General features: G+C 42.2%; 1 protein-coding gene across 6 annotated transcripts in view; it reads right to left on the minus strand.

Annotated features, from left to right (window-relative positions):
• The window catches only part of SMARCA2 (SWI/SNF related, matrix associated, actin dependent regulator of chromatin, subfamily a, member 2), a 191,470-nt gene that overhangs the window by 59,307 nt on the left and 113,447 nt on the right, over window positions 1–18,716 (minus strand). For all 6 annotated transcript variants that reach the window (XM_047767718.1, XM_047767711.1, XM_047767716.1 and 3 more), the window contains exon 27: window positions 16,322–16,540. In XM_047767718.1, the coding sequence (XP_047623674.1) occupies window positions 16,322–16,540 (219 nt within the window). The remainder of the gene's footprint in view (window positions 1–16,321; window positions 16,541–18,716) is intronic.

An 18,716-nucleotide genomic window follows, 5' to 3' on the forward strand; every position in this document is an offset into this window, starting at 1 on the left:
GCCCAGTGCTTTCTGAGCTTCCCCTAACTACTGATGGCCGGTATCTGTGAAGAGTCTAATCCCCTCTTCTGGGTGTAGAATCTTCTAATCCAAACCGCCCCTGGCTTCAGAAGTGAACTCTAGGCACTCAGTTTCAAAAGTTCTCTCTAGCCTGGCCTTCTCTTTGGAGTTACCCATCAGGATTTCCAACCTCCTACCGGAAGTCCCAAATTGAATCCGTTACTTTTTTTCCAGCAGAACAAATACTTCTCTTCTGGATCCTTCTATTTCATGGGAGGGCAGCACCATCCCCCACCCCACTACCCGCCTCAGTTATCCCAGCCAGATACCTTTAAAGTCATAATTTTCCCTTATTCCGTGGCCTGCCAGTCACTGCACTTTAAAATAGTTCATCAACAGTCTTTTCCCTTCTGTCTCCTTGTTCTGGGTCTGGTCTTTTCTCCCCAGGGTCAAATACAATGGCCTCCCTTAGGGGTTTCCTGCATCCTCTCTTTCTCTCTCCCTCTCTCTCCCTCTCTCAGACCCTTTAAATTCATCCTTTATAATGTAAATAGTTATCTTCTTTCTGCCTTAAAGGAGGGACACATCACTCATTCTCTAATTTTGGAAATGTTCTTTCTATAGAAGGGGATGAAGCCCAGATTCTTCGGTCAGTGCACAGCCTCCACCTTGTTTTTCTTTTCCACTCCTGTCCTTATAGAAACTCTCCTCTCCACTCCTAACACACAGGGTCACAGAAGCATAAGTCACACTTTCATGCCTCTTTGTGGTTCCCTTACACTGGCACCCTGCTTCTCCTGATCCCTCTTGCCCATCAAATCCTGCTCATCTTTTAAGAAATAGCTAAAATGCCCTTTCATTCCTAATACTGTATCTGATCTCTCCTTTCCTCTATCCTTCACAGCATATTACAGGTCCTTTTATTCACTATTTATTTAAATCTGCTTGGGATGAGCTCTTGGCTTTGTCTTAAAATATGTCTGAATCTCTTATCAGTCTGAAATCTCTTTTGGAATTTTTTTAAAAAGTCATTTTAATAAAATAAAGCCTCCCACGGCATTTAGATTGATGCCTTGCTCACCAGCGGGACCCCAAAATCTTGTTGAAATAAAATTAAGTCTTTATTGTTTACTCCTCTGCTTTCTCAAAATGACAGGGTTTACCAGGCAGTACATTTGAAGGTCTGGCTTAAAAGATCACTGTTCAAGGGAGGGCTATAGGATTATACAGTGAATTAAACTAAGTCAGATAAATGAGACAAAATGAAGATTTTTGTTTTTCATGTATCTGGCTCCAGCCTATCTCTTTAAACTGCTTCTATTTTAACAAGTAATTATACAATCTTCTGTCTTGCTCCCGCTTTGGGAGTTAAATGGTTTAAATGAGATATTCAACCCCAGGCAGAAAGGACCCTCTAACATGGACTAACAGTGAAGTTCAACGGCCCTTTTCAGCTCAGAGGCAGAGCCATGTGGGCAACTCAAGTGAACCAGTGAGGAGAAAAAAGGGAGGGCTCCGGCCTCCCTAGAAACGAGGCAACAATTTGGGTGGAAACACCGACCTGAGTCCCTGCAAGACCCCAGAGCCTGCTGCTGGGGAAGGAGGTCTGCAAAGAAGACTTTTTCCAAGTTGAGTTGCTTGAGTTGAGGGACTAATAGCCTTCACAAGGCATGTCCTACAGCCCTTCCTGGAAGCTGTCTTGACGTTCTTGCGTGGAACAATCCCCCAGGGTGACCAAGCGATTCACATGTTGCTGATGTAACCTGAACTCCTGCACCTTTTCAAGAAGCAGCTGAATTCACAAGCCAGGAGGAGGCAACCTCAGCAGGCAAAGGGGCTGTGAACTGGGGTGTGATTTGTCTTTTGCCAAACCCCATACTCCCTTAGACTTGCTCTGATGTACATTTTCAAGATCCAAAAGGCAATACATTCAACATTACACAAATATACCTGCCATATACTAAATGGTAAATCCAAAAACCATCCTCAGAGTTCTCATTGTGGCTCAGAGGGTTAAAAACCCAATAGAGTGTCTGTGAGGATGTGGGTTCAATCCCTGGCCTCACTCAGTGGGTTAAGGATACAGCATTGCCACAAGCTGCAGCATAGGTCACAGATGCAGCTCAGATCTGATGTTGCTGTGGCTGTGGCACAGGCTCCAGCTGCAGCTCCAATTTGACTCCGAGCCTGGAAATTTCCATATGCTGCAGGTGCAGCATAAAATGAAAAACAAAAAACAAAACATCCTCCAGACCTGTGAAGCTTAGTTCCTCATCTTTAAAATGGGAGAAATAATACTTATTCCAAGTCTTAGGGGATTAAAATGTGAAGTGTATTTACAATACCCAGCCTAGCACTGTCTGGTACAGAGAAGGGAGGGGACAGTATAGGAACTGAGAGAAACAGTCTGGCTCAAGAAGAGTCCTGAAGGAAAACTCTATGGGAATGAACTTGGATTAAGAATTCAGTTCTGCTGTCCAGTTTTCCCAATACCATTTATTGAAGAGACCTTCCTTTCCCCATCTTGCCTCCATTGTCATAAATTAATTGGCCATACATGCATGGGTTTATTTCTGGGTTCTTTATTCTGTTTCACTGATCTGTGTATTGTTTTTATACCAGTAACATTTTGATTACTACAGCTTTGTGATATATTTTAAATTGGGGAGAGTGATGCCTCTGGATTCATTCATTCTTTTTCAAAAGGACTTTAGTGATTCAGGGTCTTTTGTGGTTCCAAAAAATTTTTTAGGATTGCTTGGTCTATTTCTGGAAGAAAATGTCACTGGAACTGACAAGCTTTGCATTATATCTGTATATTGCTTTGGGTAATATGGACATTTTAATATTATCGATTAATTCTAATTCATGAGCATGAAATAGCTTTCTATTTCTTTGAGTCTTCTTCAATTTATTTCACCAGTGACATATAGTTTTCTGTGTATAGGTATTTTACCTCTTTGATTAAATTTATTTCTAGATATTTTATGGGTTTTGATACAATTGTAAAGAGGATTGTTTTCTTAATTTCTCTTTCTGATAATTTGTGGTTAGTGAATAGAAACAGACAGAGCCGATTTTTGAGAACCAGTTTTTTGCACCCTGTCACTTGACTGAATTCACTTAATATTGAGTTCTAACAGTTTTGTGATGGAGTTGAAAATCCATCTTTGGAAGAGAGGGGAAAAACAGCCTGTGAAACTTAAAAGAGGAAAAAGAAAAGCCCTGTTTATAAGAAGAAGCAAAAATCACTATCCAGTGTTGGGAAGGCATGCCCCCACAAATCCCTTAATGATCCTAAAAAAAAAAAATCAGTCCTTTGGCAGCGGGTGCACAGGAAAACAGGGTGTTCTCAAAACCAAGTAGAAGGACATGCAAATACTATTAACAACAGGCTGGGGCCTGATGGACATCATGGGTTAGGATTTACTGGAACTGCTACAGAAGAGCCAAGCCTCATAACAGGTTAAAAATAATTCTGAAAGTAATGGCACCAGAGTAATCCCTGTCTATGATTTTCCCTGGCTCCTTCTCCAAGCTGGGTATGTGAAGGTCAATGAGGTTACAGGTGATTCTATTTTCTTTCCCTCACTCTTCCATGTTTCTCACTGCCCTTTATGATGGAGAAAATCCCTCAAAATCTACTTTAAACTCCAGTTTCTTTAGAAAGATATTAAGCTCCAGGGTGCTGATGATAAAAATGCAGAAAGATACGACTGATGAAACTACTAACAAACAGTCATTCATTAGATTTGTGTAACAAGATAAAATGGTGGCAAATAAAATCCCTATGCTGGGTTTGTTAATTCTCTTGAAAAACAAATGTTCAAGCCAGGGATTCCCCTGGAATGTTGACACTGTAGTCTGCTGGACGCCACAACATCCTTCCCAGACCTTCCAATAATATCCCACGACATGAGTGTATTTTTCTTTTAATTAAAGTGAATGCAAACAGATTCCATCTTGATAATTTGGCGGGGAGACTTGATATGTTTCGATGAATAAAACAGATCCGTCTAGCGGCTGTTTTGTACTCTACTTGGTAGAAGGGATTACAAAAAAAAAAAAAAAATAAGGTGGGTAGTTTCTTCTTGATGACAAAGTGCTATAAAATTCTTGGTCTTGATCTGCACAGAGTGGCTGAAGCCCCTACCCACCTGTGTAGAGAAAGCAGCTCACTGAGGCACGGAAGTATCCCCTCACCAGCTCTACCACACTGTTATCCTGTCCATTGTAAACTAACAGCACACAGGACTCAGCTCAGTCTCTAAATGCTACCAACAACCAGCTGGTCCCATACACTGGGAAGGTGTACAGAGTCCACCAATGAGCTGTAGAACCCCTGGTCAACCTGCAGTTTTGAGTGAAAGCCTGGCTACGGAGAAGGAGAAAAATCTCTCACCCATATCCCCCTGAGTTTTAGTTGCTGAGAGTAGAGTCTCAGTGGGAGCCAGACCAATACAAACCCATGTAGTCCTTTCTAGAACCACCCATGACAAAGTCAAAGAGGGACAGGGGAGAGACGGGCCGTGCTTACTTCCTCACTCCACCCCTCACCTCACGTCTCCAATGTAAAGACAAGGAACCTGGCCCAAGGAGGTGAGGTGACTTATCCAAGACATCACACAACAAAACAATACTAGGTGTGGAACCAGAGCCCTGAGCTCCTCATGCCTGAGGCCTGTCTGCTCACTAAGTTATGAGAGGCAAGCATGGAAGAGAAGGAGAGAACTACTGGTAGCCTCAGGAAAACTGGAGTTTTGAGGCTATCATTTTAAATAATCTTTGGAAAATAGTCTACGAGGTCCAAGGGAAAGATATTTTTTTAAAAAACGGCACCGAAAGGAAATAAAAAAGAAACAAAAAATTCCCAAAACAAATAAAATGGTGCCATGTGTGTGGAATATATTTTTTAAGATGGACTATGAACACAGTGGCCTTTGATACTGGATTTCAGTAGGAGCAGCAGAACAAGCATCAAGCTTTGCCTACAGCAAAGTTTCATGGTTCCATCTACAATTTTTCACGATTCTGACAATTCAACATTCTTTCAGAAAATAAGAAAGGAAGCCATCTAAAAGGTATAGGACCTTATACTTAAAATTCTCTGTTGGAAACTTTTTTGTACAAAAATAGAAATGAAGACCCAATTAATTTAGGGCCTTCTTTCTTGCCTTTTAATTTTGAGTTAGATTAAAAGTATTGATCCCATTTTTGCCAAAAAGAAATGAGGATTTAAGCCAGAAGAAAGCTATTGTAAAATCTGTGAGAACTCCTAGGTAATAGCTGGATTGAAGCAATTTATGCATATTTAAACAATCTTCATCAATGTGTTTTGAAATTAAAACAGAACTTTCAAAATCATGAGACATTCAAGAACATTTATGTCAAAAGCACATGCCTTTAGAATTCTTTTAAGTAAGAAATCTTTTTTTTTTTTTTTTGGTCTTTTTAGGGCCATACCCATGGCATATGGAAGTTCCCAGGCTCGGGATCAAATTGTCGGAGCTGCAGTTACAGGCCTATGCCACAGCCTCAGCAAGGCAGGATCTGAGCCTCATCTGTGACCTATGCCATAGCTCACGGCAATGTCAGATCCTTAACCCACTGAGTGAAGCCAGGGGTCGAACCCATGTCCTCACAGATACTAGTCAGGTTTGTTACCGCTAAGCCGCAATGGGAACTCCCTAAGTAAGAAATCTTTACATGAAGACACCGATCATGAATCTAAGGGGAAGGAATGCCAGTAATTTTTACCTTGATCAGTACTGGTTAAAAAACAACAATGCAGAATTCTGCCAGCTTTACCAAAAGGACAAGGAGTGTAACTGAATATCCTCTCCTAGCCATAGTCTCTGGCTGGTATGTTCATTCATTCACAGGGATTGATGGACTGCTAGGCATGCATATGAGCTGCTGCTCTAGTGCTACAATATATCAGTGGAGAAGACAGAGAGTCCTGGCTTTCTTGGAGCTTAGTACCAGTGGCATAAGCCAATGAGATAAGCTTTAGATAATGGCAAGGGCCATGAAGAAAATCTATGTGGGATATTGGATGGTTACTGGCAGGGCCTGGCTCACTCAGCCAGGGTGGTCAGGAAGCCTCTGTCTGTAAACAGACCATTAGCACATGGAGACAGTTATGTGACCACCTGGAAAAGAGCCTTATTGGAAGTGAACAGGACCAAAAAGACAGCACAGTGTGGCAGCCACCCAGAGAGCAAGAGGAGAAGATGAGATCCGAGGGCCAGTCAGAGGCCAGATGGCCTTGGCCTTGGAGACCTTCTTAAGTGCTTTGATTCAATTATATCCAGCTCTAGTGGGCTGGATGCAGGGGGTAGGGCTGGGAGTAGAGGGTTATCAGAACTGGTGTTTGCTTTGGAAAGTGCCCTCTGACCTTTCTGAGTAGCCGCATGAACTGTCCTGAACAAGAGGAAAGCTATTCTCTAAAACACCAGCAATCTGCAAATGGCACATGCTCCATTCAACTCATTATTCTGGCATCTAAAGCCTCGACTCTCTTTTTCTTTTGTTAAGGAGGATGGGGGATGTGCTGTGCTGGAGTGCTACCCCCCTGGAGGCCACGCACGGTGGAGAGAAACCCACAGGAGCACAGATGTGGCTGTTAGGGAGGCTTGGGTGTCCCAGAAGCCGCCAGGAAATGAATGCCATTGTCAACCGGGTCTGGACGCCATACCGTAAGCCAAAGAGGCAGCTGCCCTTCTGTCCTCCAGAGCCTGAGGATGAGTGGAGGGAAAACCCACAACAACGTCCCGAAAGACATGACACTAAAAGTCTAGTCTGAAGTAGGATACATGTTGTTTAAAGTATGATTTCCTGAATAGTTAAAAGCCCTACAAGTTAGAGCATCTCACAATCTGTTTTAAATCTCTATTAAGTCCCATCTGTGTACACTGGGAGACCTGCTCTTGACAAGCTCTTTAAGGTGGCTAAGTGTGCAATATTATCTCTAATAGCGTCACTCAACTCTGGCTCTTAATTGCACTAATAAGGTGGGCCAGCCATGGCGAGGAACCAAGCTCGACAGGTAATGCTGCTCTCCCCATCCATGTACTGGGTGTAGCCTGACCTACTTGACATTTGATAAATGGGCTTTGCATTGAATGTGCTTCTGAACAGCCTCTTCCACCAATGGACCCACCAATCAGAAAGCAGGGATGATCATTACTAAAAGCACAGTGAAAAGTTAAAAGCAAGGCAGCTTCCTGTGATTTCAGAGGTTGTCTTTAGATGGGTGAAAGGATCTGGCAAATCCCAAGAGAATGCAACTCCGCTCCGGATTAAAAGGCTGGACCCAGATCATATACCTAGCTGGCAGCAGGGCGAGGAGCCCAGGCCAGCCTCTTGACCCCTAGCCCCATGCTCTTCCTGCAGCCACAGGGGGTTAAGGAAAAAACTAGAGACTTGATAGCTGAGTGAGTACAGGTTGGTGGGCTTGAGATGAATAAGCCCATGGGCGTGTCCCAGAACATATTCAGCAAGGAAATGTTTCATCCTCCTTCATTCCACTAATGAATGAGGATGGGGGCCTCTTTTACCCCTTTTGCCTTTGTCCAGTCACCCAAATCTTACATTGAAGACATACAACAGAAATATTTTCTTTCTTCTTTTCCTATCACCAAATAGGTTTTCTCTGAAATAATTTAATGCTTTTTCCTCAATAGCTAATTTTCTGGTAATGCTTATATACCCAGTTCTACATTACACACATTTAAACCTCAGAAAATTCCATAAAGAACGAGCTATTATTGTCCCCATTCTCCAATGAAGCCATGAGGGTTTTCACTAGGCACTCAAGGTCACGCAGCAAAGTAAGTGGAACAAGGGGTCTGAACTTTACTTCATCAGATTCCAAGGTTTATGTTCTTAACCATGATCCTAAACTCCCTTGAAAGACAGCCATAAAAATCATCGTTCTCACACCCAGACACAGTGACAGCAAAGTCCCCTGCCCTGTCCCTAACTTCAAAAAAACAAAAAAAGTACTCATCTCACTCCTCACTGGGAGAATGAAGTCATTTCACAATGAATACCTACTTCAAAACATCACATAATATACCTTAAGGACATACACCTTTTTTTTTTTTTTTGTCTTTTTGCTATTTCTTGGGCCGCTCCCACAGCATATGGAGGTTCCCAGGCTAGAGGTCGAATCGGAACTGTAGCCGCCAGCCTACGCCAGAGCCACAGCAACGCGGGATCCGAGCCGCGTCTGCAACCTATACCACAGCTCACGGCAACGCCAGATCGTTAACCCACTGAGCAAGGGCAGGGACCGAACCCCGCAACCTCATGGTTCCTAGTCGGATTCGTTAACCACTGTGCCACGACGGGAACTCCGACATACACCTTTTATTTGCTAAAAATTAAAAAATTAAAAGAGTTCTTCTTGTAGCTTCACAGATTTAAAAAAAAAAAAGGAATAAAGCAAAAATATATAGGACAAAAACCAAATACTGATTCAGAAAAGGAGCCATATTTCTAAGACCATCTGTTTCTAGGCAGTGCCTTGGCTCCAGGTAAGGTAACGTGAACTCACTTGGGCTTGTTATCTGTCAGCCAGAACCAATTTCTGATGGTTACTTTCAAGGCTTCAGAACTGAATCCCGATTTCAAAGGGTTAAAAACTTAAGCCTAGAATTTCTAGGCATCACGGTTTTAAAAGTCAGTAGAAACAAGTCTCTCTTGGGTCTCAGCCTTTAATATTTAGTACTTTTGTTGGCCCTCTGAGAATACTTTGTTCTATTAAACCGATCCTACTGAGTTTTGACCAAAGGAAACACATTAGGTCCGATTGCTGCGAACCAACAATCTAGCCGATGGATTTAAGAGCAAAATAAAAATTATAGACAGTTATCAAAATCCTTTTACTACAGTCAAGTGTTTTCCCCAGACAATTCACAACTCTGACGCCATTCCTTAGTTCAGTACTTCCTTCCTGAAGTGCTGAAGGACCTGGAATTTGGCAAAACCCAAATCCATTTTCTAGAGCCTTAGCTCTCCCTTGTGTATAAAAATGGAAATGCAGCTTGCTAGCCATTTTGCCCCCGTAAATCTGTTGACCTTATTTTAAAAGCTAAAAATACCGTTTGGTAAAAGAAAATGAAAATGCATTAGTATGTCTTTTAACAAAAAGCAAGAAACGATGATATAAAGTGACAAAACAAAAGAGAAGTAGCAACATAAAGGTATTACTCACATTACGCTTTAGATAAAGGAAACAAAAAACAAATCCAAAAAACCCCCAAACTTTGCCAGCATAAAATAAGGTCTTTTAGGGAAAAGGGACATCTCCCAGAATCACTGACACTGTCAGCTGTGACTACAGTTGGGCAATTCCAGCCCCTGATTGATTTCAGGCTGAATCACATCCCGCTTAATCCAACCCAAAGAGTAGAGCTGCCACCCTGTTTCGAAGATTTCTGGAGCAAGAAAAATCCTCTTTCTACAGATGAGGACAGAATTTGTTATTTCTCATTGTGCATTTCAACACAACTTCAAATACTGTGTTTGAAATCCCAACTTCTTTCAACTTTCTTGGTACTTTTTCCAGTTCTTTGGGACTAACTCTCCATGGATTTCTCTGCCTTTTTTTCCTGTGGATTTATTTCAGGCTGGTTGTAAGGGAAACCCAACTCAGGGGGTCCCATCCTATATTTGGACCTGGGGTTACATAACTTTTTAAGACACATGGGTTAACTCCCCCGAGACGTGCCACATTTTGCTTTACTAATGGTCCCCCTAGTATGATATGGATTAAGAGTCTTTTACTCTGTTGTCACCACATTGATCTGTGAGAAGGGGGAACCCCCCCCCAAATCCTTCTAGTTGCCCTAACTATGGAAATGTCATTCAAGCACTGAAATCACAGGAAACTCAAACTCTAATCTGTGCTAGATCGGTTGAGGAAAAAAAAGGTGTTCTCTGTTGCCTGTCCTTAAGATCCCTCTGGAAGTTCCAGGACTTCTAAAACTAGCTATCTAACATGAGATTTAAGGAGCTGAGGAAGTGCATCTTATCCCCATTATTTATGTAACATGATATGGGACCCAACAATACAGGGCACTGCAGAAACACAGAGCTTAACTGATCACCAGGAGCTTATACAGTATACCAAAAGCAGCATCCTCAAACTTACACGTAAGGACCACACCGAGAGACCAGCAAAGAAGGAGAGCCTTTCCCAGATTACAGTTGCAAGACATCGGATCCACTGTGAAACAAACGCAGACTCTCCAAAGTTGGTTCCCTTCATCAGGCTGGCAATTAAATACTATATGGAGCATATAATTTAGAATGCATTCCAATTATCTTCAAGTGCTGGAGGGCACAGATCACTCACTCAGCAATTAAATAAATTCTGGGATGTCACCAAATGTTTAGGCAGGGAGGGATTTCTGAAGTTGGCAGAGGGACCAAAGGAACAGGAAGAATAGAAAAAGTAGGCATTCCAGAATCCACGCTCTGCCCATTGTTTAGCTCTACAGTCACCCCATTTTTATGAGCCCCTGCTTCAATAATGATTACACTACTAGAAATATTACAGTCTGTGCTCACATGGCTAAAGTTAAACCAAAAGCACCTGGCCCACTGGGCACATCAGATGTCTGCTAATTTAGGTCAAATGCCTGCCCTCTCATATAAATAAAGATGTTTTCCCAAGAAATGATTTACGTGAGCCAGTTATTGTGTATGTGCAAATATACACGTATATACACACACACAATACATAATAGGGCACTGTCATCATCTTGGGTACCCCACTGGAAAGCTATAAAACAGTGATGGATTTAATACTTTTAAAACCCCATTAATATTTTCTTCCACACTTTCTAAAGGGATCATTCCCTCTTCAGGAGAGCTATCCATTGCCTTAAGGAAGAACAGGATGAAATTGGTATGCAAGGGCAAAAAAGGCAAAATGACTCTGACTTCCAAAATAGGATCTGTGAGGCTACCATCAGACAGTAGTCTAAATCAGGCTGCCCTGATGGAGAGGCGCTCCCTCAGTTACAAAGGCTCTTTGCAATCAAGAGCTAAGTCTGGTGGATGGGGATTCCCAGAACTGCTCTAGAAGCCACAGTGAAGAGCACCCCTGGCCAGGCCATGTGTGTCTGGGAGGCTGTGATATAACAGGAAGGAAGCAAAGAGGAAGAGAGGTAAAAGGTCAGCCCTGAGGCTATTGCTACCTGCAGTATAAGCTGTAGGCCAGCCCCACCTATGGGAAAGAGACCCAATAAAAACTCTGCACACTGAAGCTCAGTGGAGCTTCCTGATGTGCCAGTAGGGTGAGATGTGATGCTCCCTGATTCCCAGAGGAGAGAGCAGAGAAACTGTCCCCACCTGGACGTCATCCTGTGGCTCCTCTTCATTTGGCTGGTCCACCCTATTTGCATCCTTAATAACAAACTATAATCATCAGTAGTGCTTTCCTGAGCTGGTGATTCATTATAGCAAATGACTGAACCTGAGGGGTTATGAGAACCCTTGAATTTACAACCAGTTGGTCAGTAGTGCAGGTAGCCCAGGGACCCCAAAGTGTGGCTGGTGTCTGAAGTAATAGCCCTGTCTTCTTGGGGATAGAGCCCTTTAACTAATGGGGTCTGTGCTAACTGCAGGCAACTGAACTTCAGTACACTTAGCTGGAGCTGAAATGGAATACCCACCCATCAGGCTCCAAACCTGGTGTAATTGTGGGGAGGAGGGTGCAGGGAGCAAGAGGAATGAAGCCCTAAAAATGCCTAGAGGTATATTTATTACAAAAGTATGAAGCATGAGCTTTAGGACTCTCACTTTACAAGCTCATTCCAAGGCTCTGGGAGGGTCCACTCACTATGTATTTGTACAGTCACATGCTTTCACAGAATTTGCCAAAGTAAGGCATTTTCATACTGCTTGTTTTGAAGAGCTCCCCGCTCCACCCAATCATCAGATTTGAGAAGCTACAAGCTTGAAACCCCCTGGTGGTGACTGAGAAAAGAGGCTAGACTCGCCTGTATGTTCCGGCATACTGGGAAGAAGGCAGCCATAAGTTTGCAGATTCCCAACAAAAGCACAAAAGAGCTGAGATCACTACAAGAATGGAGAAGCAGGGAGTCTTCATGAGGAGTTTTCTGAGCCTGCAGAAAAGCCATCCTCTGGAGATTCTGGCCAGGACCCCAGACTTCAACAGAACATGTCATCAGAGGCTCCAAAAGAATAAGGTGGGACCGGCCACATGTCAGGACCTCTAGGGACAGGACACGCCAGTAGTCCTGAACTGAGCCTAGCAGAGATCCACAGGACAGGGCACCTGCCCCAATGCCATGACAAAACATGAGCTTCTACCTTTATCCAGATGCCGTTTGGGGATGGAAGATGGGACAGGAGCCTCTAGAAGAAAGAAACAGCCCATAGCATGCACGCATGTTGAACTGACAATATCCAAAAGATGAAGTTCTCCTGAGACTGGTGAACACCAAAGAAATGCAGGTTTCCTCAATGGAAACAGGGGTTTCAAAACAACTTTAAAATCCTTGAAAAAAACAACTGAGCCATGTTTGAAACTGTGATCCTCCTCATTTAAAATCACATGAATACAAAAAAATTTTAAAAACCTTCCAACTAAACAGATTGTCTAAAGGACACTGTGGGAATTTTTAGCATACTATGATTATAAAATAAAACCTGTTTGTGATGAAACCATAAAAAAAAAAAAAAGTTCAGAGAAACTGGCCACATCATTTAAATTTAACCTAAGACAGAGACTGCTATCTTGTTACCAATAGCTTACCTTCCTGGGCTCAAGGCCAGACCACGTGGCCCAGTTACCTTGACAGCTAATGTGGTCAGATGACTGAGTTCTGGCCAATGGGATGTGAGTAGAAGAACCATTCAGGCCTGGTCCTTTGCACTCAGCACTCACCCCTCCATGCTGTCTTCCTCCCCTTCCAGCCCATTGGAATGGGGACGACTAAGCTTGACAGGGTCTCCAGCCAGGATCCCTGAATGGCCATGTGGAGAACAGCTGCCCCAACCAACCAGAAACAGGCATCTTGAACTTTTATGTGAGAAATGAAGAGTTTTTACGTCTTTTTTAGATGGACCCATGAATAGGGCATGCCTAGGTCCATCTGTTGCAGGAGTTGAACATTATCAGAGACTAAAGTCTTAGACATCAAGCTTATGCTATTTCAACTTGGCAATCAATAGGCACTTACTATTTGCACATGGAAGTCCTCAATGCTAACAAGGTCCAGCAAATGCATGAGTCAGGAAAGCAGGCATATCAGCGACTACCAAGAATACTAGGAAACTTTGTGCTGTGACCAAAGAACAGATAGAGAAACATGAGAGCACAGGACAAAGTGCAATGAGGATTTACTTGTGCTGACATCACAGAAGCAGCGGTAATTGGGCTGGGCCCTGAAGGATGAAGAAAGTCCAAACAAAATCGGAGGGGAGGAAAGTTCATTTTACATGGCACGTGAGTCCTCGTTTTATCCAGTGGGAGGTGATGCTGAAGACAGAAAAAAACATTGTTCTGTTCACCCCAGGGAACAGGATCAGGACCAGGGAGGAGCTGCTGCAAGGAAAGACGGTTCTGTTCCAATCAAAGGGAGGAAGAAGTGACAGCTGGGGCTGACCACTAGAGGGGCTGTGCAGACAAAAGGCAGAGTGCCTCCTTGATGGATGGCCAGCCTCTTGGCACAGAGGCTGCAGAGAATGTGGTTTAAGTGTGCAATGAGGAGCGGCTCCATTCAGCTGCCTTCCAACTCTGGGATGCTATGTATCTTCAATGCCTCTGCCAACAGGCGTTGTACAACATTGCCAGGAGAAAGAAGAATTATTTTAGCCCCATTACAGCATTTCTTACACAACGGTCCCTGCCAAATTTCCTTTCAAGGCTGTGTTGGCTGGGTTCGCCCAACGTGTTCCATCATCAGCCAGTGGAGAATAGCTCTGCATATCCAGGCCCATGAGAACCCCTTGAATAACATTTGATTATCAAAAAAGCATAATAGGCCGGTATTAAACAGGACTGCTGCTGGTGAGCAAAAGAACAAACGACAGTAAGCACCTATTTTGTAGGCTTAGGCCATGAGGTGGTCTGCGTTAACTGCATGGCCTGGTCAAAGCAGGTTACCAGCTCCTACCAGATATACCAAATATGGACACAGGAGACTGGATTACAAAAAGATACATTACAACAGAGCTGTACTGAGAACAGCTTCGGCCTTCCTGGGTGACTTGGAACTTTGCAAAGCACCTTAAGGTGAAAATGAGGAACATCAATTTAACCATGTCATTTTGCAAAACAAAATAGTTTTCCACTTTTAGAAACACATGTTATAGATGAAAAGATGTGAGTCCAGTAAAAGCACCATGTAGGAAAAAAAGGAAGTTTACTAGATACACTATAAAGAGAAATACTATCCTCACATCACCAGTATATTAGTAACTTTCCACTTTCCTCTTATAAGGTTATCATTTCATATTCACAAGTATTTATTGAGTTTCAACTGTGTGCTATGTACTATGCTAATCACCAGTGATATAATCTGCATAAAGGGGAGAAAAAAATGATGTATTCTAAACTTTAAAACTTCCTAAGATTCGTAATGTTATTTTTTAAAGAGCATTTTCCACTAGTTATTATAAAAAAGAAAAATTCAGCTACCTTCTTGCCCAATAAACAAGATTATTTTGTTTGTAGTGTCTGGATACACACATACACACACACACACATATATAATAAAGACTGACTTTAAAATATTGGTCTAGCTTGTTGTCTCATTTCCTGTAATAATATTCCAGGTGCTTAATTTATTGCTTAAATAACAGAAAAAGGGAAAAGAATTTTCCAGAGCTCAAAAATGAATATTAAACAAAAATTCTTGCCATTACAGAATGAATTTTCATTATACAACTACAACCTCACAATAGTGAAACAAAGAAATCTGTAAAACATATTCTGAGGCCACTAGAAGATTTGGATGTGACAGTAAAACCATCACACAAAAGTTACATTTCATATGCCATTGTTCAACCATAAACATGAGCACTGCTTTCTTAGTCTCTTTCTTTGCAGAACACCACAGACTTCAATCTTTTCGAAATTCAGGTCACGTCTCTCTCATCATACAACATCCTGAGTAAATCACATCTCAAGTGGTGCCAAGACCTGTCTGCCTCTGCTATCCAATCTCAAAATCCTTCCCCCATCATCTTTCAACCCACCTACCTACTTGCAGCCTGGGTCCTAAAATCCATGTTTTACGAAGCTTGGGAATTATATTCCCTTTCAGTAAAATGAACAACTCACAAAAACAGCTTCTATTTTGTTTGGTTTTCACCCAATCATGCTTGCTATTTCCAGTGTGCATTTACCGGCCCTGCCTGGAATTCATATCCCAGATTGTTCTGTCTGTCTAGGTACTACGTCTGCTCCCAAGAGCGGAAAGTATGGCTAAACCTTCAAAGGGAAAATGCACACTGGCCTGGGCACGCACGCATGTGGCTCCAAGGAGCACCTTGACATTTCTGTGCTTAAACAGTCAGAGACGACATTCCTAAGTCAAAATGAGAAATTGACATTTTTCAAAGAAGAAAAACAAAAACAATCCCCCCCGCCAAAGAATACCATTTCCAAGTATCAGCAACTCAAGTCCGAGGCCCTAGTCTGTGTTTGGGATGGATGGATCCGATCAAGCCAAAACTGAGGCCGAGAATGCATTAGCACTCACTGATTCTGTTATTTCTGGCCAGGTGTGTGATCCCACAGAATCACCTAAACTTTCTGGGCCTCCACTGCTTCATCCACAAAACCAAGACAGTACAAAGGCAACTTCCAGAGCTAATGTTCTATGGGACTGGGAAATAACAAGGCAGTAAGAAGATGCTGCTATCCTGAACACTCTCTTCAAGACTTCCGAAACTCTGATGAAAAGACCATCAATGAGGGGGAACAATTCAAAAGACCGCTATGGTCCCCTTCCACATTTTGATTCTAACTCTGAGACAGTGAGGCATGACCAGGCCATCAGTCATAAAAACATTAGTGGGTCTCATAGCTCTAGTAATCCAGTGTTATCAATGGCCAATTCTGCTCTTGCAAAAAAAACAATTCTTCACTATATTCCAAGGCCTTGCCCTGAAATATACAATGACTCCACTGAAATAGCAGAATGACTTTATTTGTGTCCAACACTCCTTTCCCCTTTTCTTGGCAACTGGTCGCCCCTCAGAGAATTCCAGCCTCAGGCCCACAGTTTCTCCAAGCCAACAACACTCCACGTAGCAAGAAGCAAGCCACACCTACCCTCAGCCACTGTTTCTCCGTGAGGGCGTCACTGTAGTCCACATCCCGACGCTGGCGAGAACCCCTCCCGAATATTTTCTCCTCCTCTTCTTCACATGTCAGCCTTTCCACCTCAGCATCATCCTTAATAATCCAGGAAGGCAGCTCATCCTCCTCCATCAAGCGGGGCTTGCGTTTCGGATTCCGGGCATCCTCCCTCCGCCGGTCCATGTCCATGCGCTGGAGGCATAAACAAAAGTTTCACCAAAGGGAAAGGGGATTCTGTACAGTGTAGACTTGGTAGTACATGGGACTTTCACAAGTCTCCATGGCTGCAGGGTCCCTTTCAGCTTCCACCATGGAGCCTCTGTATCCTGGCTGACTGGTCCTAGCTTATCCCAAAGGCAAAATCTCTTCCTTTGTACCCATCTTTGAAATGTATTTATGCATTAAAAAAAATACTCCTTAAAAAATTCCTTTTCTTAGTCTTTGTGGGTGCCAAAGCTTCCCCTTGAGTAATAGAAAGAACATTTCAAAGGGGGGAGGGTGTATTTTAAAATCATGAGCCCTGGTGATACAACTCATTGCTACACTGGCATAAAGGTAACCTTCAAGCATATATAAAAGAGAGAGTTTAGGAGTGCCCATTGTGGCTTGGCAGGTTATGAACCTAATTAGCATCCATGAAGATGTGGGTTCCATTCCTGGCTTTGCTCAGTGGGTTAAAGATCTGGCGTTGCTGTGAGCTGTGGTGTAGGTCTCAGACACGGCTTGGACCCAGTATTGCTGTGACTGTGACATAGGCCAGCAGCTACAGCTCCAATTCGACCCCTAGCCTGGGAACTTCCATATGCTGCAGGTACAAGCCCTAAAAAGAAAAAAAAAAAGAGAGAGAGAGAGAAAGAGAGTTCATTGAGAAAATTTCCTTTTACACAATAGGGCTCTTGCTTTTAATTAAACAACCAGGAAAAAAAAATCAGCCGTCCAAGTGTCACTATAAAATAGCCACCCTTGGTTGGACATGGACATGAGGCACATTACTGATTTATTGGTTGGCCACGAACATATTAAATTTTTGGTGCACCCTGGGCTCTGCAAGAGGAATGTCCTTCAATTCTTTAGCTTTTAAAAAGCTTACCTCTTATGAAAATATTATGTCACAGAGAGACAGACTTCAAATGTAATCTCATCTCAACTGATACAAATGAAAGGGCTTCCCTTCATATCCTTTCATAGCCTTCAAAATGCCTATTTCCCCACTTCCTGCTTTCTTTTTGAACAATCCAGTGCACTAGTACATAAATTAAGTGCCACATACTTGGCTTTAACCTATAACTAAAAAATTTCATAGCCAAAAAAAGCAAATAAAGCCTCCACTGAATCGCTATATATATTAGTTACATATACATATCACTAGCTAGAGAGTTTCTATAAGCAAATAGACCATTAACCATTAAATGATTTACCTTTTCCCCTTTCTTCCTTCTGTTCTACCATAACTGAAACAGGGAGTCAATGTAATTTTTTTTCTTAAGAGCTAAAACTGGTAACAAAATGTAAATGAATGTAAATGAAATTTCTCTTCATGTCCAAATTTGACCTCTAGAGTCTATTTAAAAATTAAAGTTCAAAGTTCCTTAAACTAGGCTTAAACATTTTTGAAAATGATTGTATTTTGAACATTGGGGTAGGCTTGGAGCATGGTGGAGTCCCATTGGTAGATAAATGTGGCCATTCTGTTCTCTCATGTGCTATAGTTAGCTGAAGAGGCTGTTCTTAATCCTGCCTTCTAATGCTCTGGTATCAGAAATGGGATCCAGCAAACCTTTGTAATTAGCACACAGAGGATGCCTTGTTGCAGTGCAATCTAAAGAGGGACTTCTCTAGGTCATCTCCTAATAGTTATTAGAAAGCTAAGAAGAAAACCCATTTTTTGTTAATGCACTGCACAAAGATGACAGAAGATTGCCATTTCAATTTTGGGTTAGATTATTACCGTTTCCTATTCCAACACCTGTAAAATGACTTAGGCCATGCATAAAAAAAATAGAGAAAATAAATCTCTTCTAATACATACATAATAAATTGCACTTGCTTTTTTTTTTCTTTTAGGAAGGGTTATTGCAATTTTTAATAAGCTTAAAGTTCTTATGATGATATCTCTTCCCAGAGATTTCTACTTGCAGAATACTAGTACAAAATCTGAAGTTTACATAATAAATCAGGCTTATTCAAGCAAGCCTGATTTATTATTCAGATATTACATGCATATGTTTGTCTTAAGATCCAATAACCTTATGCTAACAAGTACAACTATTTTTAAAACTTCTCATTGAACAGAGCAGCTAAAAGCTTCACGTTTGTATGTTAACAAAGTATGTCAGATATGTATCTTCACCTGTCAAAGATCTTTTTT

The sequence above is a fragment of the Phacochoerus africanus genome, chromosome 2, assembly GCF_016906955.1.
Source record: "Phacochoerus africanus isolate WHEZ1 chromosome 2, ROS_Pafr_v1, whole genome shotgun sequence".
Taxonomy (NCBI): domain Eukaryota; kingdom Metazoa; phylum Chordata; class Mammalia; order Artiodactyla; family Suidae; genus Phacochoerus; species Phacochoerus africanus.